The 26,140-nt window shown below is 44.1% G+C and overlaps 1 protein-coding gene across 2 annotated transcripts in view; it reads left to right on the forward strand.

Annotated features, from left to right (window-relative positions):
- Positions 1-26,140, forward strand: part of LOC139391633 (histone-lysine N-methyltransferase 2B-like) — an 83,400-nt gene that overhangs the window by 11,721 nt on the left and 45,539 nt on the right. For both annotated transcript variants that reach the window (XR_011629585.1, XM_071139019.1), the window contains exons 2-15: positions 5,725-5,791; positions 5,984-7,528; positions 8,474-8,703; positions 17,482-17,553; positions 20,333-20,489; positions 20,633-20,867; positions 21,046-21,107; positions 21,774-22,025; positions 22,379-22,494; positions 23,256-23,363; positions 23,566-23,679; positions 23,935-24,081; positions 24,164-24,256; positions 24,549-24,666. Coding sequence is in view for 1 of the 2 variants with exons in the window: in XM_071139019.1 (XP_070995120.1) it covers positions 5,725-5,791; positions 5,984-7,528; positions 8,474-8,703; positions 17,482-17,553; positions 20,333-20,489; positions 20,633-20,867; positions 21,046-21,107; positions 21,774-22,025; positions 22,379-22,494; positions 23,256-23,363; positions 23,566-23,679; positions 23,935-24,081; positions 24,164-24,256; positions 24,549-24,666 (3,316 nt within the window). In the remaining variant the exon portion in view is untranslated. The remainder of the gene's footprint in view (positions 1-5,724; positions 5,792-5,983; positions 7,529-8,473; positions 8,704-17,481; positions 17,554-20,332; positions 20,490-20,632; positions 20,868-21,045; positions 21,108-21,773; positions 22,026-22,378; positions 22,495-23,255; positions 23,364-23,565; positions 23,680-23,934; positions 24,082-24,163; positions 24,257-24,548; positions 24,667-26,140) is intronic.

Genomic DNA, 26,140 nt, shown 5'->3' on the forward strand with positions numbered 1-26,140 from the left:
CAAATCATAGACTTAGTTATAACACACATACGAGCCTTTGATCATTAATATGGTCGAATCCGGAAACTATAATTTCGAAAACAAAACGTTTATTCTTTCAGTGAACTATGGAACCTTTCCATATTTTGTCGAACGGGTGGCAACCCTAAGTCTAAATATTCTTGTTACATTGCACAACCTTCAATGTTATGTCATAATTACGTAAAATTCGGGCAAATTAGTTCGCAATGAGCCAAGCTGCCCAAACTGTTGCATATACCCTGACACTGCGTGCAATGAATGCAAGAAAAGTGACACAATTTCACCTGGTTAATATTGCCTGCTAACCTGGATTTGTGTGCCGCCTCATGGGTCTCCTGGTAGCGAGACAGCCTGTAATCAAACCAGGAACTGTAGTGACGCAGCTAGCACTGCGATGCAGTGCCTTAGACTGCTGCGCCACTCGGAAGGCCCTACTATTTATATTTTACTTCTACATTCCTAAAGAAAATGATGTACTTTTTACTCCAAACATTTTCCCTGACACTCAAAAGTGCTCGTTACATTTTGAATGCTTAGCAGGACAGGAAAATTGTGTAATTCACACACTTATCAAGAGAACATCCCTGGTCATCTCTACTGCTTCTGATCTGGCAGACTAACTAAACGCATGCTTTCTTTGTAAATGATTTCTGAGTGTGCCCCAGGCTATCCGTAAAAAAAAACAAGAATGGTGCTGTCTGGTTAGCTTAATATAAGGAATTTGAAAAAAGTATTTAAAACCAAATACTTTTACTCAAGTTGGATTTTACTGGGTGACTTTTACTTGAGTCAACTTGAAAAGAAAATATATTTTACTCCAGTATGACAACTGGAGTACAAATGAGTACTCCCCCCCCCCAACTCAGTACTTGTGCTAAGTGCAACAGATTTGTCCGTTATGGACGCATCATAACATGATCATGGACTTGCTAATCAGCATGAGCATCACTGCATAACGCGATCATGATATAAATGTTCATGCACTTCCTACTGCTTCCGAAGTGTGTTTGTTAATTATCAAAGTTTATTTGTCACGTGCGCTGAATACAACAGGTCACAATTCACCTTACAGTGAAATGCTTACTTACAGGCTTTAACCAATAGTGCAAAAAGGTGTTAGGTGAACAATATATACAGTAGCGAGGCTATATACAGACACCGGTTAGTCAGACTGATTGCGGTATTATGTAGATATGGTTAAAGTAACTATGCATCTATGATAAACAGAGTAGGCAGTAGTGTGAAAGAGGGGTTGGCGGGTGGCAGAACACAATGCAGATAGCCCAGTTTATATAGCTGAACTCGTATAGGCAAGTAGTTTGGCCTGCAATTTATCCCAATAAATCTAGAGACTTCCTTAGATTTCGTGCACCAGCTGTTTGCAAATATGCAAATATACAAATATATGGGGTGTTTGTAGAATGTCCTGTGCGTCCTCCTGTGCGTCCTCCTTGTTGTAGAAAAAATCTTTGTCCAATCCGAGGTGAGTGATCACTGTCCTGATATCCAGAAGCTCTTTTTTTTGCCGTAAGATACTTTTGCAGACACATTATGTACACTGCTCCAAAAAATAAAGGGAACACTAAAATAACACATCCTAGATCTGAATGAATGAAATATTCAAATTAAATACTTTTTTTCTTTACATAGTTGAATGTGCTGACAACAAAATCACACAAAATATTATCAATGGAAATCTGCTGTTTCCTGAATTCCACAATCATCTCCTTTTGTTGACGTTGAGTGCGAGGTTATTTTCCTGACACCACACTCCGAGGGCCCTCGTCGCCTCCCTGTAGGCCGGCTCGTCGTTGTTGGTGATCAAGCCAACCACTGTAGTCGTCTGCAAACTTGGCGTGCATGGCCACGCAGTCATGGGTGAACAGGGAGTACAGGAGAGGGCTGAGAAAGCACCCTTGTGGGGCCCCAGTGTTGAGGATCAGCGGGGTGGAGATGTTGTTTCCTACCCTCACCACCTGGGGTCGTCCCGTCAAAGTCTGGACCCAGTTGCACAGGGCGGGTTCGAAACCCGGGGTCTCGTGCTTATTGACGAGTTTGGAGGGTACTATGGTGTTGTATGCTGAGCTATTGTCAATGAACAGCATTCTTACATAGGTATTCCTCTTGTCCAAATGGGTTAGGGCAGTGTGTGTCGTCTGTGGACCTATTGGGGCGGTAGGCAAATTGGAGTGGGTCTAGAGTGTCAGGTAGGGTGGAGGTGAGTGCTATGGGGCGATAGTCATTTTGCTCAGTTACCTTAGCTTTCTTGGGAACAGGAACAATGGTGGCCCTCTTGAAGCATGTAGGAACAGCAGACTGGGATAGGGATTGATTGAATATGTCTGTAAACACACCAGCCAGCTGGTCTGCGCATGCTCTGGGGACGCGGCTAGGGATGCAGCTTTGGTAGCTCTCGTGGTCAACCCCAAAACAAATTATTTTGCGACACGATTCATGGTTGACCCTATACAGTCAATGGGTGAATCGGCTGCTGTCTTTAACTGAAAAGAAAATCTATAAAAAGAAAATAAACTAAGTATAGTGTAAAACAACATTCTATTGGTTGAATGATTTAGTGTTTCCATCTGACTCCATTCCTCACTTAAACCTCATGTAAAGTGATGTGCTCTACAATACATGTCTTGTTTGTCTCTCTACAAGCAGACTCTCTCTCTCTCTCTCTACTCTCAGCCCATCTGATGGACTGTCTCCACCTTCCCCCACCGTTCGCCAAATAAATCTGAATGCTGGAACCCTGAGCCTGAGCAAGTGTGGCTGGACAATAAAAGGATTCGTTCTTAAAGGGGAAAACTGTTCAAGGGTGTAGACTTTCACTAGACACTGCATACCCATTGATTCTTGAAGGAAATAAGTTATAAATGCTTGTTGAACTTTTTTCCCTCCCATTTAGAACCAAACATAGGCCTGTTCACTGTATAGCACCAGCACATGGTTAAAACGTATAATTTGTATATAATGGTGGGCCAGTCCTTGCAGCCAAAGCTCCTATAGGTTTATGGTCATTGCTATCTGGGAACCTTGGGATGTCCCTTCCCTAAACCATAACCCTTATCCTAAACTTACACACAACCAAATCTCTTACCTATCCTTAACCGTTTTAAATGTAAACTTCTTTGGGTTAGGGACGTCTAAAGGATCCTCAAGGGCATGGACCGTATGTTTATCATCTGAGAGCTGTATCCATGAATCCTGGGCAGGGGACACCCGATAAGAGACTGGTGTGAGACAGAGTCTGGCCTGATCTTAAAATTAGGAATTATAATTTTCTTTTGACAGCATGACAATAGATTGCAGAAAATAGTTAGCTCTAGGAAGAGTCTTGGTGTTTCCAAACTTCTTCAATTTAAGAATGATGGAGGCCACTTTGTTCTTGAAGACCTTCAATGCTGCAGAAATGTTTTTGTACCCTTCCCCATATCTGTGCCTTGACACAATCCTGTCTCTGAGCTCTAGTGACAATTCCTTTTACCTCATGTTTTGGTTTTTAGCTCCGACAATGTACTGTCAACTGTGGGACCTTATATACAGGTGTGTTCATCTCCAAATCATGTCCAATCAATTGAATTGACCACAGGTGGACTCCAAATTGTAGAAACATCTCAAGGATGATCAATTTAAACAGGATGCACCTGAGCTCAATTTTGATTCTCATAGCAAAGGGTCTGAATACTTATTTATACAAGGTATTTTCTCTTTTTATAAATGTATGGGGTATTGTGTTTAGATTGAGGGGAAAGCATTTTTAATTTTAGAAGGCTGTAACGTAACAAAGTCAAGGGGTCTGAGTGCACTGTACACATGTATAGTACCAGTCAAAAGTTTGGACACACCTACTCATTCAAGGGTTTGTCTTTATTTTGACTGTTTTCATTGTAGAATAATAGTAAAGACATCAACTATGAAATAACACACATGGAATCATGTAGTAACCAAAGTGTTAAACAAATCAAAAATCTATTTTAGATTCTTCAAAGTAGCCACCCTTTGCCTTGATGACAGCTTTGCACACTCTTGGCATTCTCTCAACCAGCTTCACCTGGAATGCTTTTCCAATAGTCTTGAAGGAGTTCCCACAAATGCTGATCACTGCTTTATTTTTAATTTTTATGAGAAACACTTGAATGGACACCTACTCAATCTTTTGACTGGTACCGTACATGTAAGGGATAACCACTGACGTACATTAGTTCCAGATAATATATGGAACGGAGACGTTTATCCTGCTTATTCCACGATTGCCAAATAAAACAAGTGCACATTTACTGTTAATCTCAATTAAAACGTGATTGTTAACATTTTTGATAAGTTAATTCGTAATTCTATTTAATCCACCTGAACTTTGTTGTTAGGTTGCTAGAGAAGTTAGGTTGTTGAGAAGTGGACTTGTTATTCATTGTATTTGTTTGTTTGATTGCTATGCAAGCTGGCAATGTTCTTATCGCTCGCTCGCTTGCTTGCTTACTAGCAGTCGCGTCAACTCTGCAGATGGATGCAACTTCTTCAATGTTATTCTGTGTTTTTTTTAAGCTGCTTTCCAGTGAAATGTATTTGGATGCATCCATGCTACATACATACATAGTGCCTGTTGATGGATGACACCCACACAAAGTACATTTCATCGATTTTAAATAGAAGTTTGAAAATGAATGTATTTTTTTATGTTTGCCTTTCATAGTTCGGTTCATAGCTTCTATTACTACAGCACCTACATTAAATTAATATTACTACCTACATTAATATTTTTTAGTTGTGGGTGAGGGGGTAGAATTGTGTGAATTTGGGCCATTGCTGGGCTGATTCTCACTTGTGCTACCTTGTTTACAGAGGGAGGGACCTGATCCTAGATCAGCACTCCTCCTCTGAGATGCTTTCTGAATAGTAAAGTAAAAATACATGTTTTGTCTTACCTGTGTGTATGGTCTGATATACCACGGCTCTCTGCCAATCAGCGTTCAGGGCTTGAACCACCCAGTTTGTAAGTAGCTTTATACACTCTCTCAGTAAAGCTTCTTGTATATCACCCAGATCTTTGGGATCTGTCTATTTTCCTCTTCTAAATCTTGTCAGTTTTAACTCCCAGTAAAAAATGTAGTCTGGCCCTGATATCGTTTCTGCAGTTTTTTTGTCACACAGCTTGCCCTCGGTTAGTGAGCTGATTGCAGTTTAATGAGGTAGAGATTTTTTTTTGCCTTGCTATTTTTTATAGTTGTCTTTTTCTTACACATCCTCAACTTCCGGTAATGCTGTAGAATAGGATTCAGATCTCTATTTATGAACAGTGTACATTTCATGATGGCCTGTATTTTCTGCTGAAGTGGAGTTTGATCAATGATCACACTTTGCATTTGTACTAGCCTAGACCTAATTGAAATTACACATGTCCATTTGCAGTTATCCACCACTACATTTTGAATCCTGATCTCTCAAACCAGTTCAGTGTGATGGTTTGTAAACAGATATCACCTGGGCTGCTGTCCATGGATTCATCTGATCCCAACCCTGTGATTTTAAGATCAATTAGGGCTAAACATTTTAATTATTAATTGTAAAGAAATATACATTGGCTGATTTATTAGGCCTTGTGTGGTATACCTGCTAAGTATTCGTGTAGCCTATTGTGGTTGTTAGGGTCAGTAATACATTTTTTGTTAAACACATTCCTACCCTGTTTTCCTGTGTTAGGATGAGGATTTCTCTGGGTTTGGGACGGAATACCCGCCTACACTCTCAGCACGCAATATCTCTAAAAGTAAGTAGGCTAATGAGGAACAGTAATGTGAGATCACCTGTGCTCAGGAATTATCTATTTCTAGCAGAAATATGCAGTAGCCTTCATATTTGCTATGTATTGCTTTGGTAGCATACCTGATAATATGCATGATCAAGTTATTGTCTGACATTAGTCTATTTGTATTAAGACATGTTTCCCTCTTGTTTCTAGGCAGTCCTTTCCAATCATCATTATTGAAGCCAAAAAAGCCTCCCCTAGCTCCAGAACTTACAGCAAAGCTTAAGAAAAGTGCAGGCAAGGTCTCTGAAGAAGAGGTTGGAGAGGGTCAGGAAGAAAATGCTGTGAAACCCAAAATAATTGCCAAACTGGCAGCCCAAAAGAAATCCATCAGTTCGGGGGTTAAGTCTATAAGAAAGCAGGCTACTGGGACAAAGGCCTCAAGAAGCAAGGGCAGTGAGAAATCAGATGGCTCTGACTGGGGAAGAAAAGCAGTGGAATCGTCTTCAACAGCCAGAAAGAGGAACAGGCAAGAACAAACAACTAAGGTAGGCTCAGGGTCCAGCATTGTCCGACCCCAAACCAGCAGAAACAAGCAGGGTAAACTGGTGTGGACCCTGACAGTGGTCAAAGGCAAAGGGAAGACTTCCAAGGTCAAAGAGGCTGGGGAGGTAACAGCAGACGATAGTGAAACAGACATAGTTAAGCCACAGAGGTCTGGGAAGAGGAGAAAAGGATCTCAGCAAGGGGACAAGGTTGAAGCTCAGTCTAGAAGTGGACAGAAGACCACGAATCCCCACACAGCCTCTCAAGGAGTAGCACTGTCTCCTAAACCTGTGAATAAGCAGCAGAGGGATAGGGTGTCCAGGGGAACTGGGGATTCCCCTGAGGTTGGTGCTGAGCTGTGTCAGGAGCCAGCAATACCCCTGGAAAGAAAGAAACCAGCACCATATAAGCGTAAGTCCATATTTGGCTTCAGGAGGAAGCCCAGTAATGTGCAGAAGCTTCGTCCGCCAGATTCTGTCGTGAAAGGCTTTCGTCGTAAGGTTGTCTTTGACACCTACGTGCCAGAGTCGCTTCCAACCCCAGTGAAGCAGGCGGGACAGGAGGCGCAGTGGGAGAGAACCGGGACAGAGGGCAAGCCTCTCCTGTCCCCTGGAGTGATCCAGCAAGGAGGCAGCAGTAACATCTCCTTGCCTGTGGTGAGCGCCAGGTCTTCACGTGTCATTAAGGCACCCAAGAGGTTCCTCCATGACGAGATCATATCCTTGCCTAGGGGATCCCCGAAAAAAAAGTGCCAATACAAGATGGAGGAGGATGCCATGAGCCTATCCTTTTATGATTCAGACAATGATGACATTGACAACTTGTCTCAAATTCCAGGTCAAAATGAGTTCAAACCTGAAGTTGACGGCTCAACTGGTAAAAAAACACTTAAGACCAGACTTTCCTCAAGCCCAGGCTCATCCCACCTTGAGGTCTACGAGAGACTCAAGAAGCTGACCCTCAGCCTGGCCCAGAAGAAGAAGAAAGGCCTTAGTGCTGCTGATGGTGAAACCACAGAAGAAGTCCAGGAGTACCTAAGTTTGACCTCGCCGGTTAGGAAGGGGGGGAGGTCCAAGCTGAAGATGGAGGACCTCAACTCTCCTGGGGTTGTGAGGAAACTGGCGGTGCTAGTCAGTAACGATGCTGCTGCATCTCAAGCTGCTTCATCTGAGACTCTGGAGGAGGCAGCAAATGACAGAGAAAATGTCCAAGGTAAGGCCTTTTCTGTGCTCTGATAAATGTATTAGTTCCTATAGATCCATTAAGCAAACATCTATTTTCTTATTCCAGAAAATTCTTTGGACTGATTTTAAAGTAGAATTCTTAGATGTTGTTCGGAAAGTATTCAGACCCCTTCCACTTTTCCACATTTTGTGACGTTACAGCATTATTCTAAAATTGATTACATTTTTAAAAATCCTCATCAATCTATACGGAATACCCCACAATGACAAAGTAAAAACAGGTTTTTAGACATTTTAGCAAATTTATAAAATATAAAAAACAGATACCTTATTTACATAAGTATTCAGACCCTTTATATTCAGACAACGCAGGACTTTCTTCGGGACAAGTCTCAATGTCCTTGAGTGGGCCAGCCAGAGCACGGACTTGATCCCCATCTAACAAATCTGGAGAGACCTGAAAATAGCTGTGCAGTGACGATCCACATCCAACGTGGCAGAGCTTGAGAGGATCTGCAAAGAAGAATGGGAGAAACTCCCCAAATACAGGTGTTCCAAGCTTGTAGCATCATACCCAAAAAGTCTATCTAGGCTGCAATCGCTGCCAAAGGTGCTTCAACAAAGTACAAAGTAAAGGGTCTGATTACTTATGTAAATGGTATATTTCAGTTTTGCAAACATTTAAAAAACTTTATTTGCTTTGTCATTATGAGGTATTGTGTGTAGATTGATGAGGGCGGAAAACATTTTAATCCATTGTATAATATAAGGCTCTAATGTAACAGTGGAAAAAGTCAAGGGGTCTGAATTCTACATATTCCCATAGGATGGAGCAGTATAGCTTGCAGTGTTGCTTGCCAGAGGGCTCTGGTAAAAAGTAGTGCACAATATAGGGAATAAGTTGCCATTTCCAGGTTTGATGTCAGCCGTTGCAAATTAGTCAGAGGGACACTTGCCTGATTCTTCTCCCCAGGGTCGGAGGCTGCTGCTGACAATGATTACGAAGGAGAAAGCCAGGCTGATGATGGGGTGGTGGTGGAACAGGGGGGCACCAGCCATCGGAGCAACCTCACCAGCATCAACAAGAGGATGTTCCATCTGCTGAAGAGGGCCAAGGTCCAACTCATTAAGATCGGCCAGCTGAAGAGAGCCAGGCTGCAGCTTGTAAAGATCGACCAAGAAAAACCAATGAAGTCATCACAGGTGAGAATCGGTGACCTTGATTTACCCTGTCTGCGTCCCAAATGGCACCCTATTCTCTAAATTGTGGCCTATGGGCTCTGGTCAAAAGTAGCTTCTGGGCCTGAGTAACAGGCAGTTTACTTTGGGCACGTCATTCATCTGAATTTCCAAATACTGCCCCCTGTCACTAAAAAGTTAAGCATCTCCAATTCAAAATTAAATCTAGAATCGGCTTCCTATTTCGCAACAAAGCATCTTTCACTCATGCTGCCAAACACCCTCGTAAAACTGACCATCAGACCAATCCTCGATTTCGGTGATGTTATTTACAAAATAGCCTCCAACACAGTGCCATCCGTTTTGTCACCAAAGTCACATATACTACCCACCACTGCGACCTGTACGCTCTCGTTTGCTGGCCCTCGCTTCATACTCGTCGCCAAACCCGCTGGCTCCAGGTCATCTACAAGTCTTTGCTAGGTAAAGCCCTGCCTTATCTCAGCTCACTGGTTACCATAGCAGCACCCACCCGTAGCACGCGCTCCAGCAGGTATATCTCGCTGGTCACCCCCAAAGCCAATTATTCCTTTGGCCGCCTTTCCTTCCGTTTCTCTGCTGCCAATGACTGGAACGAACTGCAAAAATCACTGAAGCTGGAGACTCATATCTCCCTCACTAACTTTAAGCACCAGCTGTCAGAGCAGCTTACAGATCACTGCACCTGTACATAGTCCATCCAACTACCTCATCCCCATACTGTATTTATTTATTTATCTTGCTCCTTTGCACCCCAGTATCTCTACTTGCACATTCATCTTCTGCACATCTACCATTCTAGTGTTTAATTGCTATATTGTAATTACTTCGCCACCACGGCCTATTTATTGCCTTACCTCCCTTATCCTACCCCATTTGCACACACTGTGTATAGACTTTTTCTACTCTGTTATTGACTATATGTTTATTCCATGTGTAACTCTGTTGTATGTGTCGAACTGCTTTGCTTTATCTTGGCCAGGTCGCAGTTGTAAATGAGAACTTGTTCTCAACTAGTTTACCTGGTTAAATAAAGGTGAAATTAAAAAAAATATACAACACAACACTGCATTCAGGATATAAAGTGAATGTCTTTGCCAAATGTATTTGCAGTTCAGTGCTTATTCTCTACATGCTTCCTCCTTTTCACTCTGTCATTTAGGTTAGTATTGTGGAGTACTTACAATGTTGATTTATCCTCTTTTTTCAATTATCACAGACATCAAACTATAACTGTTTTGGTCACCATTGGCCTCATGGTGAAATCCCTGAGCGGTTTCCATTGAGACACCAACCAAAGTGTAATTAATAACTTCACCATGCTCAAAGGGATATTCAATGTCAGATTTATATTTTGTTTTTACCCATCTACCAAATAGATGGCCTAGTATAAAAAATAAGTCAGTATCTGGTGTGGCCACCAGCTGCATTATCAAATCAAATCAAATCAAATTTATTTATATAGCCCTTCGTACATCAGCTGATATCTCAAAGTGCTGTACAGAAACCCAGCCTAAAACCCCAAACAGCAAGCAATGCAGGTGTAGAAGCACGGTGGCTAGGAAAAACTCCCTAGAAAGGCCAAAACCTAGGAAGAAACCTAGAGAGGAACCAGGCTATGTGGGGTGGCCAGTCCTCTTCTGGCTGTGCCGGGTGGAGATTATAACAAAACATGGTCAAGATGTTCAAATGTTCATAAATGACCAGCATGGTCGAATTATAATAAGGCAGAATAGTTGAAACTGGAGCAGCAGCACAGTCAGGTGGACTGGGGACAGCAAGGAGTCATCATGTCAGGTATTCCTGGGGCATGGTCCTATGGCTCAGGTCAGTTGAAACTGGAGCAGCAGCACAGCCAGGTGGACTGGGGACAGCAAGGAGTCATCATGTCAGGTAGTCCTGGGGCATGGTCCTAGGGCTCAGGTCCTCCGAGAGAGAGAAGGAGAGAATTAGAGAACGCACACTTAGATTCACACAGGACACCGAATAGGACAGGAGAAGTACTCCAGATATAACAAACTGACCCTAGCCCCCCGACACATAAACTACTGCAGCATAAATACTGGAGGCTGAGACAGGAGGGGTCAGGAGACACTGTGGCCCCATCCGAGGACACCCCCGGACAGGGCCAAACAGGAAGGATATAACCCCACCCACTTTGCCAAAGCACAGCCCCCACAACACTAGAGGGATATCTTCAACCACCAACTTACCATCCTGAGACAAGGCTGAGTATAGCCCACAAAGACCTCCGCCACGGCACAACCCAAGGGGGGGGGGGGGCGCCAACCCAGACAGGATGACCACATCAGTGACTCAACCCACTCAGGTGACGCACCCCCTCCAGGGACGGCATGAGAGAGCCCCAGTAAAGCCAGTGACTCAGCCCCTGTAATAGGGTTAGAGGCAGAGAATCCCAGTGGAAAGAGGGGAACCGGCCAGGCAGAGACAGCAAGGGCGGTTCGTTGCTCCAGAGCCTTTCCGTTCACCCTCCCACTCCTGGGCCAGACTACACTCAATCATATGACCCACTGAAGAGATGAGTCTTCAGTAGAGACTTAAAGGTTGAGACCGAGTTTGCGTCTCTGACATGGGTAGGCAGACCGTTCCATAAAAATGGAGCTCTATAGGAGAAAGCCCTGCCTCCAGCTGTTTGCTTAAAAATTCTAGGGACAATTAGGAGGCCTGCGTCTTGTGACCGTAGCGTACGTGTAGGTATGTACGGCAGGACCAAATCAGAGAGATAGGTAGGAGCAAGCCCATGTAATGCTTTGTAGGTTAGCAGTAAAACCTTGAAATCAGCCCTTGCTTTGACAGGAAGCCAGTGTAGAGAGGCTAGCACTGGAGTAATATGATCAAATTTTTTGGTTCTAGTCAGGATTCTAGCAGCCGTATTTAGCACTAACTGAAGTTTATTTAGTGCTTTATCCGGGTAGCCGGAAAGTAGAGCATTGCAGTAGTCTAACCTGGAAGTGACAAAAGCATGGATTAATTTTTCTGCATCATTTTTGGACAGAAAGTTTCTGATTTTTGCAATGTTACGTAGATGGAAAAAAGCTGTCCTTGAAATGGTCTTGATATGTTCTTCAAAAGAGAGATCAGGGTCCAGAGTAACGCCGAGGTCCTTCACAGTTTTATTTGAGACGACTGTACAACCATTAAGATTAATTGTCAGATTCAACAGAAGATCTCTTTGTTTCTTGGGACCTAGAACAAGCATCTCTGTTTTGTCCGAGTTTAAAAGTAGAAAGTTTGCAGCCATCCACTTCCTTATGTCTGAAACACATTCTTCTAGCAAGGGCAATTTTGGGGCTTCACCATGTTTAATTGAAATGTACAGCTGTGTGTCATCCGCATAGCAGTGAAAGTTAACATTATGTTTTCGAATGACATCCCCAAGAGGTAAAATATATAGTGAAAACAATAGTGGTCCTAAAACAGAACCTTGAGGAACACCGAAATTTACAGTTGATTTGTCAGAGGACAAACCATTCACAGAGACAAACTGATATCTTTCCGACAGATAAGATCTAAACCAGGCCAGAACTTGTCCGTGTAGACCAATTTGGGTTTCCAATCTCTCCAAAAGAATGTGGTGATCGATGGTATCAAAAGCAGCACTAAGGTCTAGGAGCACGAGGACAGATGCAGAGCCTCGGTCCGATGCCATTAAAATGTAATTTACCACCTTCACAAGTGCCGTCTCAGTGCTATGATGGGGTCTAAAACCAGACTGAAGCATTTCGTATACATTGTTTGTCTTCAGGAAGGCAGTGAGTTGTTGCGCAACAGCCTTTTCTAAAATTTTTGAGAGGAATGGAAGATTCGATATAGGCCGATAGTTTTTTATATTTTCTGGGTCAATGTTTGGCTTTTTCAAGAGAGGCTTTATTACTGCCACTTTTAGTGAGTTTGGTACACATCCGGTGGATAGAGAGCCGTTTATTATGTTCAACATAGGAGGGCCAAGCACAGGAAGCAGCTCTTTCAGTAGTTTAGTTGGAATAGGGTCCAGTATGCAGCTTGAAGGTTTAGAGGCCATGATTATTTTCATCATTGTGTCAAGAGATATAGTACTAAAACACTTGAGCGTCTCTCTTGATCCTAGGTCCTGGCAGAGTTGTGCAGACTCAGGACAACTGAGCTTTGAAGGAATACACAGATTTAAGGAGTCCGTAATTTGCTTTCTAATAATCAAAATCTTTTCCTCAAAGAAGTTCATGAATTTATCACTGCTAAAGTGAAAGTCATCCTCTCTTGGGGAATGATGCTTTTTAGTTAGCTTTGCGACAGTATCAAAAAGGAATTTCGGATTGTTCTTATTTTCCTCAATTAAGTTAGAAAAATAGGATGATCGAGCAGCAGTAAGGGCTCTTCGGTACTGCACAGTACTGTCTTTCCAAGCTAGTCGGAAGACTTCCAGTTTGGTGTGGCGCCATTTCCGTTCCAATTTTCTGGAAGCTTGCTTCAGAGCTCGGGTATTTTCTGTGTACCAGGGAGCTAGTTTCTTATGAGAAATGTTTTTAGTTTTTAGGGGTGCAACTGCATCAAGGGTATTGCGCAAGGTTAAGTTGAGTTCCTCAGTTAGGTGGTTAACTGATTTTTGTCCTCTGGCGTCCTTGGGTAGATGGAGGGAATCTGGAAGGACATCAAGGAATCTTTGTGTTGTCTGTGAATTTATAGCACGACTTTTGATGATCCTTGGTTGGGGTCTGAGCAGATTATTTGTTGCAATTGCAAACGTAATAAAATGGTGGTCCGATAGTCCAGGATTATGAGGAAAAACATTAAGATCCACAACATTTATTCCATGGGACAAAACTAGGTCCAGCGTATGACTGTGACAGTGAGTGGGTCCAGAGACATGTTGGACAAAACCCACTGAGTCGATGATGGCTCCGAAAGCCTTTTGGAGTGGGTCTGTGGACTTTTCCATGTGAATATTAAAGTCACCAAAGATTAGAATATTATCCGCTATGACTACAAGGTCCGATAGGAATTCAGGGAACTCAGTGAGGAACACTGTATATGGCCCAGGAGGCCTGTAAACAGTAGCTATAAAAAGTGATTGAGTAGGCTGCATAGATTTCATGACTAGAAGCTCAAAAGACGAAAACGTCTTTTTTTTTTGTAAATTGAAACACTCGCCAGTTTTAGCATTAAGTACTGCAGTGCATCTCTTCCTCATGGACTGCACCAGATTTGCCAGTTCTTGCTGTGAGATGTTACCCCACGCTTCCACCATGGTCCAGGAACTATAGGGTCATGCTATAGGGTACATTTCTTGGGGGAATGGCCCTAGCCCTCACTGTCCGATCCAACAGGTCTCGGACATGCTCAATGGGATTGAGATCCTGGCTCTTCGCTGGCCATGGCAGAACACTGACATTCCTGTCTTGCAGGAAAGCACTCACAGAACGAGCAGTATGGCTGGTGGCATTGTCATGCTATAGGGTCATGTCAGGATGAGCCTGCAGGAAGGGTACCACATGAGGGAGGAGGATGTCTTCACTGAAACGCACAGCATTGAGATTGCCTGCAAGGACAACAAGCTCAGTCCAAAGATGCTGTGACACACCGCCTCAGACCATTATGGACCCTCCACCTCCAAATCGATCCCGCTCCAGAGTACAGGCCTCGGTTTAGCGCTCATTCCTTCGACGATAATCGCAAATCCGACCATCATCCCTGGTGAGACAAAACCGCAACTTGTCAGTGAAGAGCACTTTTTTCCCAGTCCTGTCTGGTCCATCTACGGTGGGTTTGTGCCCATCGGTGACTTTGTTGTCGGTGGTGTCTGCCTTTACAACAGGCCTTACAAGCCCTCAGTCCAGCCTCTCTCGGCCTATTGCGGATAGTCTGAACACTGATGGAGGGATTGTGCGTTCCTGGTGTAACTTGGGCAGTTGTTGTTGCTGTCCTGTACCTGTCCCGCAGGTGTGATGTTTGGATGTACCGATCCTATGCAGGTGTTGTTACTAGAGGTCGACCGATTATGCTTTTTCAACATCGATACCGAATTATTGGAGGACCAAAAAAGCCGGTACCAATTAATCGGACAATTTTTTTTAAATGTTCTTTTAAAAAAAAAAAATTGTATTTCTTTATTCGTAATAATGACAATTACAACAATACTGAATTAACACTTATTTTAACTTAATATAATACATCAATAAAATCAATTTAGCCTCAAATAAATAGTGAAACATGTTCAATTTGGTTTAAATAATGCAAAAACAAAGTGTTGGAGAAGAAAGTAAAAGTGCAATATGTGCTATGTAAGAAAGCTAACGTTTCAGTTCCTTGCTCAGAAGATGAAAACATATGAAAGCTGGTGGTTCCTTTTAACATGAGTCTTCAATATTCCCAGGTAAGACGTTTTAGATTAGGAATTATAGAACTGTTTCCCTCTATACCATTTGTATTTCATTAACCTTTGACTATTGGATGTTCTTACAGGCACTTTAGTATTGCCCGTGTAACAGTATAGCTTCCGTCCCTCTCCTCACTCCTCCCTGGGCTCGAACCAGCAACACAATGACAACAGCCACCATCGAAGCAGCGTTACCCATGCAGAGCAAGGGGAACAACTACTAGAAGGCTCAGAGCGAGTGACATTTGAAACGCTATTAGCGAGCGCTAACTAGAGCCATTTCACTTCGGTTACACCAGCCTCATCACGGGAGTTGATAGTCTTGAAGTCATAAACAGCGCAACGCTTGAAGCACAACGAAGAGCTGCTGGCAAAACGCACAAAAGTGCTGTTTGAATGAATGCTTACGAGCCTGCTTCTGCCTACCACCGCTCAGTCAGATACTTAGATACTTGTATGCTCAGTCAGAATATATGCAACGCAGGACACGCAAGATAATATCTAGTAATATCAACCATGTGTAGTTAACTAGTGATTATGATTGATTGTTTTTTTTTATAAGATAAGTTTAATGCTAGCTAGCAACTTACCTTGGCTTACTGCATTCGCGTAACAGGCAGTCTCCTTGTGGAGTGCAACGAGAGAGAGGCAGGTCGTTATTGCGTTGGACTAGTTCACTGTAAGGTTGCAAGATTAGATCCCCTGAGCTGACAAGGTTCAGGGGCAGAACGACAGAATTTCACAAGGCAGTTAACCCACCGTTCCTAGGCCGTCATTGAAAATAAGAATGTGTTCTTTAACTGACTTGCCTAATTAAATAAAGGTATACCAAAAAAAAAAACGTCAAATCGTTGCCCAAAAATACAGATTTCCGATTGTTATGAAAACTTGAAATCGGCCCTAATTAATCGGCCATTCCGATTTAATCGGTCGACCTCTAGTTGTTACACGTGGTCTGACACTGCGAGGACGATCAGCTGTCCGTCCTGTCTCTCTGTAGCGCTGTCTTAGGCGTCTCACAGTACGGACATTGCAATTTATTGCCCTGGCCACATCTGCAGTTCTCATGCCTCCTTACAGCATGCCTAAGGCACGTTCACGCAGATGAGCAGGGACGCTGGGCATCTTTCTTTTGGTGTTTTTCAGAGTCAGTAGAAAGGCCTCTTTTTAATTGCCTACCGTCTGTAAGCTGTTAGTGTCTTAACGACCGTTCCACAGGTGCATGTTCAATAATTGTTTATGGTTCATTGAACAATCATGGGAAACCAGTGTTTAAACACTTAACAATGAAGATCTGTGAAGTTAATTTGGATTTTTACGAATTATCTTTTAAAGACAGGGTCCTGAAAATGCCAATAGTGTGCAACGCTGTCATCAAGGCAAAGGTTGGCTACTTTGAAGAATCTCAAATATAAAATATATATTGATTTGTTTAACACTTTTTTTTTGGGGGGGGGGGGGGGGTTGCTACATAATTCCATGTGTTATTTCATAGTTTTGATGTCTTCACTAAAGAAAAACCCTTGAATGAGTAGGTGTGTCCAAACCTAAAAAATAAAAAAAAATCTTATGGCTCTCAGATATGACACTTTGGAACAAAATTCCTTTTGATATTTTGGGGTCTGTTGTTCCATGTTGTGAACCCCCTCTTAAAATTCTAAATCAAAATGCTCCCTGGTATCAAACAATTCCATATAGCTTAGCAGTACCCCCTCCTCCCCCGGAGTGAGTACATGCAACTTAACCCACTGTTCCTAGGCCTAACTGCCTGTTCAGGGGCAGAATGACAGATTTGTACCTTGTCAGCTCGGGGATTTGAACTTGCAACCTTTCGGTTACTAGTCCAACACTAACCACTAGGTTACCCTGCCTCCCCACATTATGTACATCTACATGTACATACCACCTTTTTTAAAAATGTTTTATTTTTATTTAACTAGGCAAGTCAGTTAAGAACAAATTCTTATTTACAATGACGGCCTAGGAACAGTGGGCAGAGGGCAGGGGCAGAACGACAGATTTGTACCTTGTCAGCTCGGGGGTTTGAACTTGCAACCTTCCGGTTACTAGTCCAACACTCTAACCACTAGGCTACCCTGCTGCCCCTTAATCAGCCTGACTAACCGGTGTCTGTATGTAGCCTGTCATTTTACTGTTTTATTTATTTACCTACCTATTGTTTACCTAATACCTTTTTTGCACTATTGGTTAGAGCCTGTAAGTAAGCATTTCACTGGCGCATGTGACAAACTTTAATTTGATTTGACATATCGTATCAGCGCCTAAGTATCGTGAGCTCCCCGGGAATTCCCAGCCTACGTTATTAGTCTGTTTCACTGCTATGGCACTGAAAGGTAATAGTTTAATTGTTACACCCTTGTCTCTTTCAGCCCCTGTCTGGATCGGTAAAGCTTGGTCCCAGAGATTTAGGAGGGAGGAGGAGGAGCCGAGGCTCTGCTCAGGTGAGCCTATGTTTCCTGACCCTGGCTGTGTTTTTGTGGGGGTTTTTCTCGCCGCCTGTGTCGGTCTCTGTTTGATGCTTATGTATTGTTGATGTTTATAGTACAGTGTTTTATTTTTAATTTAATCCACATTTTACCAGGTAAGTTGACTGAACACATTCTAATTTACAGCAACAACCTGGGTAATAGTTACAGGGGAGATGAATGAGCCAATTTGACCCACACGACTTAAGTATAATGGCGCCGGTGTGGATGGCCGCAGTTTTATTGGTTCTTAACCAACCGTGCTATTTTGTTAGTTTTTTTTGCTTTGTTTAACTTATTTTGTACATAATGTTGCTGCTTCTGTCTCTTATGACCGAAATGAGCTTCTGGACATCAGAACAACGATTAGTCACCTCGAATCGAACAAATAATTTTTCCTTAATGAGTCGGATGGGAAGGATATACTCCAAACACCCCTCATCCCTGTCATTCGCTGGAGAAAGAAAGCGAGATCTCGCGGAAGGAGATCTGGGGTGCCAGGTGAGGACCAGGTGATGAGTGGCTTATCTGCCTTTGCCATCCGTACTGTTAGTTATCGTTCAATCGCTGGAAAATAAATGGGACGAACTGAAAGCACGTATATCCTACCAACGGGACATTAAAAACTGTAATATCTTATGTTTCACCGAGTCGTGTGCTGAAGGACGACATTAATAACTTGCAGCTGTCGGGTTATACACTATGCTGTTCTATCGGCAGGATAGAACAGCAGCCTCTGGTAAGACATGGGGCGGGGGCCTGTGCATATTTGTAAACAGCAGCTGTTGCACTATATCTAAGGAAGTCTCAAGGTTTTGCTCGCCTGAGGTAGTATCTCATGATAAGCTGTAGACCACACTATCTACCTAGAGTTTATCTGTATTTTTTTTTGTAGCTGTCTAGATACTACCACAGACCGACGCTGGCACTAAGACTGCACTCAATATTCCGCCATAAGCAAACAGGAAAACGCACATCCAGAGGTGGCGCTCCTAGTGGCCGGAGACTTTAATGCAGGGAAACTTAATTCCGGTTTACCTAATTTCTATCAGCATGTTAAATGTGCAACCAGAGGGGAAAAAACTCGAGACCACCTTTACTCCACACACAGAGATGTGTACAAAGCTCTCCCTCGCCCTCCATTTGGCAAATCTGATCATAATTCTATCCTCCTGATTCCAAGCAAAAATGAAAGCAGGACGCACCAGTGACTCGGGTCTATAAAAAAGTGGTCAGATGAAGCATATGCTAAACTACAGGACTGTTTTGCTAGCACAGACTAGAATATGTCCTGGGATTCTTTCGATGGCATTGAGTACACCACCTCAGTCACTGGCTTCATCAATAAGTGCATCGATGACGTCGTCCCCACTGACTGTACATACATACCCCAACCAGAAGCCATGGATTTACAGGCAACATTCGCACTGAGCTAAAGGGTAAAGCTGCTGCTTTCAAGGAGCGGGACTCTAACCCGGAAGCTTATAAGAAATCCTGCTATGCCCTCTGTTGAACCATCAAATAGGCAAAGCGTCAATACAGGACTAAGATCGAATTGTACTACACCGGCTCCGATGCACGTCGGATGTGGCAGGGCTTGCAAACTATTAGACTACAAAGGGAAGCACAGCCGAGAGCTGCCCTGTGACACGAGCCTACCAGACGAGCTAAATAACTTCTATGCTGGCTTCGAGGCAAGTAACAATGAAACATGCATGAGAGCATCAGCTTTTCCGGGAAACAGTGTGATCACTATCTCCACAGTCGATGTGAGTAAGACCTTTAAACACGTCAACATTCACACTATTTGTGCCCTCAAAGTTCATCACTAAGCTAAGGACCCGGGGACTAAACACATCCTGGACTTCCTGATGGGCCGCCCCCAGGTGGTAAGGGTAGGTAACAACACATCCACCACACTGATCCTCAACACTAGGGCCCCTTGGGTGCGTGCTCAGTCCCTTCCTGTACTCCCTGTTCACTTATGACTGCAGGGCCAGGCACGACTACAACACCATCATTAAGTTTGCATCGACAATAATGAGACAGCCTAAAGGGAGGAGGTCAGAGACCTGGCCGTGTGGTGCAAGGACAACAACCTCTCCCTCAACGTGATCAAGACGACGGAGATGATTGTGGACTTCAGGAAAAGGAGAACCGAGCACGTCCCCATTCTCATCGACGGGGCTGTAGTGGAGCAGGTTGAGAGCTTCATGGTCCTTAGCGTCCACATCCCCAACAAACTAACATGGCCCAAGCACACCATGACAGTTGTGAAGAGGGCACTACAAAATTTGGCATGGGTCCTCAGATCTTTAAATGGTTTTAGAGCTGCACCATCAAGAGCATCCTGACGGGTTATGTCACTGCCTGGTATGGCAACTGCTCGGCCTCCGACTGCAAGGCACTACAGAGGGTAGTGCGCACAGCCCAGTACATCGCCGGTGCCAAGCTTCCTGCCATCCACGACCTCTATACCAGGTGGTGTCAGAGGAAGGTCCTAGTCCAGCCACCCTAGTCATAGACTGTTCTCTCTGCTACCGCACGTCAAGTGGTACCGGAGGCTTCTAAACAGCTTCTACTCCCAAGCCATAAGGCTCCTAAACATCTAATCAAATGGCTACCCAGACTATTTGCGTTGCACACCTCCCTCTCTTGAATTAGGCTTAGGCCATTTGTGCTGTGGCTGTGTTTAGGGTGGCATTTCATTACAATAGTTTAATTATAATTTATGAAAATGTTCCTGTTCCAATAGGACCAACTCCATGGTGGCCCACGCATCAAGCACGTCTGTCGGGCAGCAGCGGTGGCGTTGGGGCAACCCCGTGCCATGGTGCCTGACGATATCCCCAGGCTTAGCGCTCTGCCCCTCCATGAGCGAGAGGGCATCATCACTTCACCAGCTGTAGAAGGTAACCTTTGTTTATGAAGCACGCTGATAAGAACGGTCTTTGTTTTCTTGATTTTAGCTTTGCGACTCAGGTAGGTCACTGCGCTAACGTCACATGTTTGCAAAGTCATTTAAGATCATTTTTGGATCTCGCTCTGATTTTAGACATTGCGGATGACCCTTCTGACTGCACGATCAAGCACAAGATGACAAGACAGAAGCACAAGTACAGCAAGCAGCGGAAGTTCAAGAGGAATTATTGCGAGGTTGGTCCTGGGGGCCGCGCCACCCGCTGTGGGACCTGCCAGGGCTGCATGCATGAGCGTGACTGCAGCACCTGCTTCAACTGCCTGGACAAGCCCAAGTTTGGAGGGCCCAACACCAGACGCCAGTGCTGTGTGTAAGTGACTGTGCCTAGAATTGTGGCCGTTGCTTTCACTTTTCATCCACTCATGAACACACACTCAGGCGCGCACACAGTTTTTAATTTCTATAATCGGCTCTAGTTGTCTTGTGTACAAATTGAACTTGGCACCTATTTTTAGATGGTGATGATAAATATGTCCCTGTGCCACCAGGTTAAAACGATGTGTTCGGATTGAGGCAAGGAAAGTAAAGCGCGGCATCAAGCCATTCACAGGTTTGTTGTGTTCTAATGTTTAATACGTCTATTTATAATATTTTGTATTTGTAATTTAGCAGACTCTCTTATGCAATTATTGCATTCTTCTTAAGATAGCTAGGTGAGACCACAACACAATCGTATCAAGTACGTTTCCCCTCAAAGTATTTATCAGCAATGTCAGTGCTGGTAGGAAAATACAAGTGCCTTTTTCTTGGGAGGGGGGCATTGGGGGTGCCGTGAGTTATTTAAGATACTCTTCAAGAGGTAGGGTTTCAGATGTTTTCGGAAGATGGGCAGGGACTCCGCTGTCCTGACTTTAGAGGGAAGCTTGTTCCACCATTGGGGTGCCTGGACAGAGAAGAGCTTTGACTGGGCTGAGCGGGAGCTGCCTTCCCATAGGGGTGGGAGGGCCAAGAGACCAGAGATGGCGGAATGGAGTGCTCAGGTTGAGAGAGCCTAAAGTTGAGGGGCAGTTCCCCTTGCTGCTCTGTAGGCAAGCACCAGGGTCTTGAAGAGGGTGGAATAATTTACTAATGCCACTTGTTTTGTTTTTGCTGTTACTACCAAAAAAGTTGACACAGTTAAACGAAAGCCACACTAGACACTGGCTTGCCTCATGGCCCAAATATTCAGGCAGTTTTTTTTTGTAGCTTTCCCACTGGGCTTCTTTTTGTCGTGCAGTCCTTTCGAGGCGGCGGCGCCAGACGTCAGCTAATGGCCTTCAGTCCAACAATGAGGCGTCGGCGTCCTGGGGAGATGCAGAGGAGATTTCGGCCCCTGCAACCCTTGGAGACTGCCTGAGGCCTTCCACCAGGAAGCAGCCGAGGCGGAACGTGACGCCACGCTCCTACAGCAGCCTGCTGAAGTCTGACTCAGATGAGGACACAGGTGAAGAAGGCGTGGTAAAGAATCCTGACGCTCCCAGCAGCCAAGGTAACTCCGTACACCGGGATAGGAGCCGTAGTGTATGGATGAAAGTATAGGTCGATTCACATTCGGGCTTCTCCTTTTGAGTTGGACCACAACAAGATCCATTGAACGCCATCCTTGAAATGTAGTTATCTGACAGGTAGAGTTGAAGGATGTAAAGCCATTAGCCAAGCAGATAAGAAGATTAGTGGTGGATGTTAAAGTCCGTAGTTATTGAGATTAAGGATGACAGTGATTGACAATAGAAGTACAGGTCAGAAATTCCAAAATACTTTTTTTTGAGTCGTTTCAGGATTTTGGTTTGAGTGGAGACTTTATTATTTTTTATGCTTTAAAACCCCTTTGTTCTCTGACAGATGCTGCACCCTCTGGCCTCCTAGCTCCTGAGGATGGCCCAGTGCCCAGTGAATTTGTAAGGCACCGCAGACCTGGGACACCCAAAGGACTGCTGGGCCGATGCAGAGCCGACAAGGTAATGACTCGTATAACTCTGTTCTCATGTTGGAAAAGCTTACCCCTTTCACATTCATCCCTGATTCATGCATTTTACCTTAACTGCTCCTCTGGAATATTCCTTCATGTTTTTCTGGAACTTATTAGAATATTTTATAGTCCATAGATGCCGTGACTCTTTCCATGTTTCTCTTGACTGGCATGACCTATGATTGCTTTTTTCTCTAACAACGTTGACTACTGTTGGTGATTGGACCTCTTTCTTTTCCTCTGAGACTTGGCATGCCTTAACTGATCAGGTTTCTCTAACCCTCTCTTAACTCTTCTCCTTCACTTCTCTTAACACTTTATTCTCAAAGCCAAAGGTGGTTTTGGTGGGTCTTCTTCTCCATCTTTCCTCTGCCTTGGCCTGCTGCTTAGCATGTGACCGTGGTCGTGCTGTAACTCTGGTCCCCCACTCAATGGCTTAAGCAGCCCCTCCCCCCTTCACATGCACAGGGGGGCGACTCAGAGGAGCTCCGCCCAGGGCTGTTGGTTACAGAGGCCCACCTAACAAGGAGCCCCAGCCAGCCCTGCCCTCCCAGGATCCCACTGCTGCGGTTAAGGCGGCGCCTGCAGGTGCAGCTGCAGCGACTGCCCCAGTGTGTGGTGCAGTCGGTCATGCAGAGGGATGATGAGTCGGATGACGAGTCTTCGCAGGAAGAGGAGATGACTGTTGTTAAAGAGGGAGAGCAACAATACAATCTCAGAATTGATCCCCACTATGTCTTTCATTCGCAGAATGCCGTGGAAAACACTTCAACAAACATCCTCACTGCGCTAACCAACAGACTCCCCCAAAAGGGCCACTTGAAGACCGGGAGGCACAGGATCCGCGTGGACTTTAAGGTGTGTATCTCTCTCTCTCACTCACTCTTTCACTCCATCTCCCTCCCATATAAACTTTCTTAAAAATGTGAAATTGTTTATTTTCTTATTAACTCATTGCCAACTGTCTTTCTCCTTTTCTTAGTCTCTCATATACTCTTAATGAATGACTGCAAAATCAAAGTTTATTAACTCACACTAACTTGTTGTATTTCTCTCCCAGGAGGACTGTGCCATCCAGAACGTGTGGTTGATGGGCGGTCTGAGTATTCTCACCTCCGTCCCCGTCACCCCTCAGCCTGTCTGTCTGCTCTGTGCCAGCAAAGGACACCATGAGGTAATCATGGAAAGGCATCCACAGATTATTCAGTGCCTATGTTTGCAGTATTATTATTTGAATGATCACATTTCATTGTAGATAAGTATTAGTCTGACCGTTTTGAGGAAAACAAATGAACTAGGAAGCACACAGGAGACTCCATAGTTTACTGAATAGCTACACTGGGTTGTATGTAAAACAGTAGGTTTAGTGCAATAAGTGTTCTCCTGATTTTGAGAGTTGACTGCCTTCTGCTTTTCCACCTTAACTCAGATGATCTACTGCCAGGTGTGCTGCGAACCCTTCCACAGCTTCTGCCTCTGGCCTGAAGAGCGCCCCCAGGAGAAGAACAAGGAGAACTGGTGCTGCCGCCGCTGCAAGTTCTGCCACGTGTGTGGCCGTAAGAGCAAGAACAACAAGGTATGTATGGTCAGCAGGATCTGAGGTGTTTTTTTCCCCCACCCCCACTTTCACATTTTAAGCGTACTATTACTTCCTTTAGCCTGTGTTGCAGTGCAGGAGGTGTCAGAACTGCTACCACCCCTCCTGTCTGGGACCCACCTACCCAAAGCCCATCAACTGTAAGATGCCCTGGGTAAGTACCCGGAATTTAACATTTATTACTTCTCTTCTCCCCATTCTGATTTACGACTGTTTTTTACTGTACTGTGGGTCAATACCATACAATGCAAGTGTATTGTCCAGTTTTCATAAGTGCCTTGCTCAAGGGCACAACAATAGTGGATTCCAGTAATGATCTGAAACCAGCAACCCTCAGTTCTCAGCCAATTCATTTCCCACCTTTCTTTGCCCGGCCTGGGAGCAACCAGCGTCCTTAAAGTTCTGGTCCATCTCTCTAACTTCTGGGCTACCTGCCCCTGTCCCAGGTGTGTATGACGTGTATCCGGTGTAAGAGCTGTGGCGTGACCCCAGGGAAGACCTGGGACATGGCCTGGAACCACGAGCAGGACCTCTGTCCCGACTGCAGCACCCTCCACAGCAAAGGTAGGACCTCAGTGAGTCACACAGAGACACATCACAAGTCAACCAAGGCAAGGTATACACAAACTCCAGGTACAGGCCAAGAAGAGAGGGATGGGAGCAGTTGCTTAGATGGACTGATACTTTGTCAGGATCTTACCATCATTTAGGACTGACCCCAATCAGTCCACTTGTTGATTGTTAGGTTGATAGGCTGTTGGTTGACCAAGATTTTCTTTTTCGAGCAGCAGCAAATACGTTTATTTTATTTCTATGGCACACCAGACACCGATCTGATTCGCGCCCATCTCAGTGAACTAATCCATTGTGGAGGCTGAGACTAATCCATTGCGGATTGCACAGACCAAGAAGGGGAGTGTGACTAAGATGCACAATCCACATCTCTCTCCTGAATGTGCTCTTTCCGGACAATTTGTGCACATTCATTGTTTCATAACTTAATCGTTTGATTGTTAGTCTATCAATTCCCCATGACATATATCACCAGTATAGTACATTTACTGTTAATTCCTATAATTTCTAATCTACAATGTTTGTTTATGGTCATTTCTGTTAATGCATTCAATATATTATTATTCTAGTCTTTTACCGTTCTGATTGTCGTGAACACATTGTTTGCAGACGCACAACCTATGCTTATGAGAAACACGTTTTGGTTTATTTCATACCATTTACCGGTTTTGGGTCTTTTGTTTGGAGAGCTCCTGTCAATTTTGAGTAAAAACTCTATTTCAGCCCTTCGCTATATCGGCATCAAACACGTCTCCCTCCCGAGGAGAAAGGGGGTGACCTTGACAATTTTAAATCGAGAGGCCGCCTGGATCTTCAATTTTAAAGACCCTTGTCCCTTTCAGTCTCAACGTAGACTTTGATCTGAAGCCATTCTTGTGACTATTGGGTTTTTGCTATCTATTGTAAATAACATTTGTAGGCCTATTTAGCCAAATTGTGTCTGATCATATCTTATCCATTTATACTTTTTATATGTTTTATTTAGATTTCCAGATTTCATTAAATTAAGCCACTGCCGGTCATGATTAGACACCTGTGTGTCCTTTCAAAATATTTCAACTAGTGACCCGCAGTGTTTGTCATTATACACTGATGAAGACAGCGTGGCTGTTGAAACGTTGGTTAATAAATTATTGCATCTGAACTCCTAGAGTGTGCGGCGCTCCTTTTCTTTTTAAGAGTAAGGACCCACAACTGATTACGAATAGTATGTGTGTGGGTCTGTGTGTAATGTATTTACACACGGCACTGTATGTGGATTCTTGTGTTCCCGTCAGTGTGTTGAACGAGGAACGAGGGAGAGCATGATTTGTTGTTTTGAAAGTGTATTAGAAAGTTTCTTAGTAGCTAGCTAACTTTTGAGTTTGGCTCACACGAAGCAGAATCACTGTCTAGTGATCCTTCCGACCAAGGTCGGGTCTGAGGAACTATTTTGCGTAGCAGCCAGCTAGCTGCCTATCAAGGT

Source organism: Oncorhynchus clarkii, chromosome 32 (genome assembly GCF_045791955.1).
Source record: "Oncorhynchus clarkii lewisi isolate Uvic-CL-2024 chromosome 32, UVic_Ocla_1.0, whole genome shotgun sequence".
NCBI classification, from domain to species: Eukaryota; Metazoa; Chordata; class Actinopteri; order Salmoniformes; family Salmonidae; genus Oncorhynchus; species Oncorhynchus clarkii.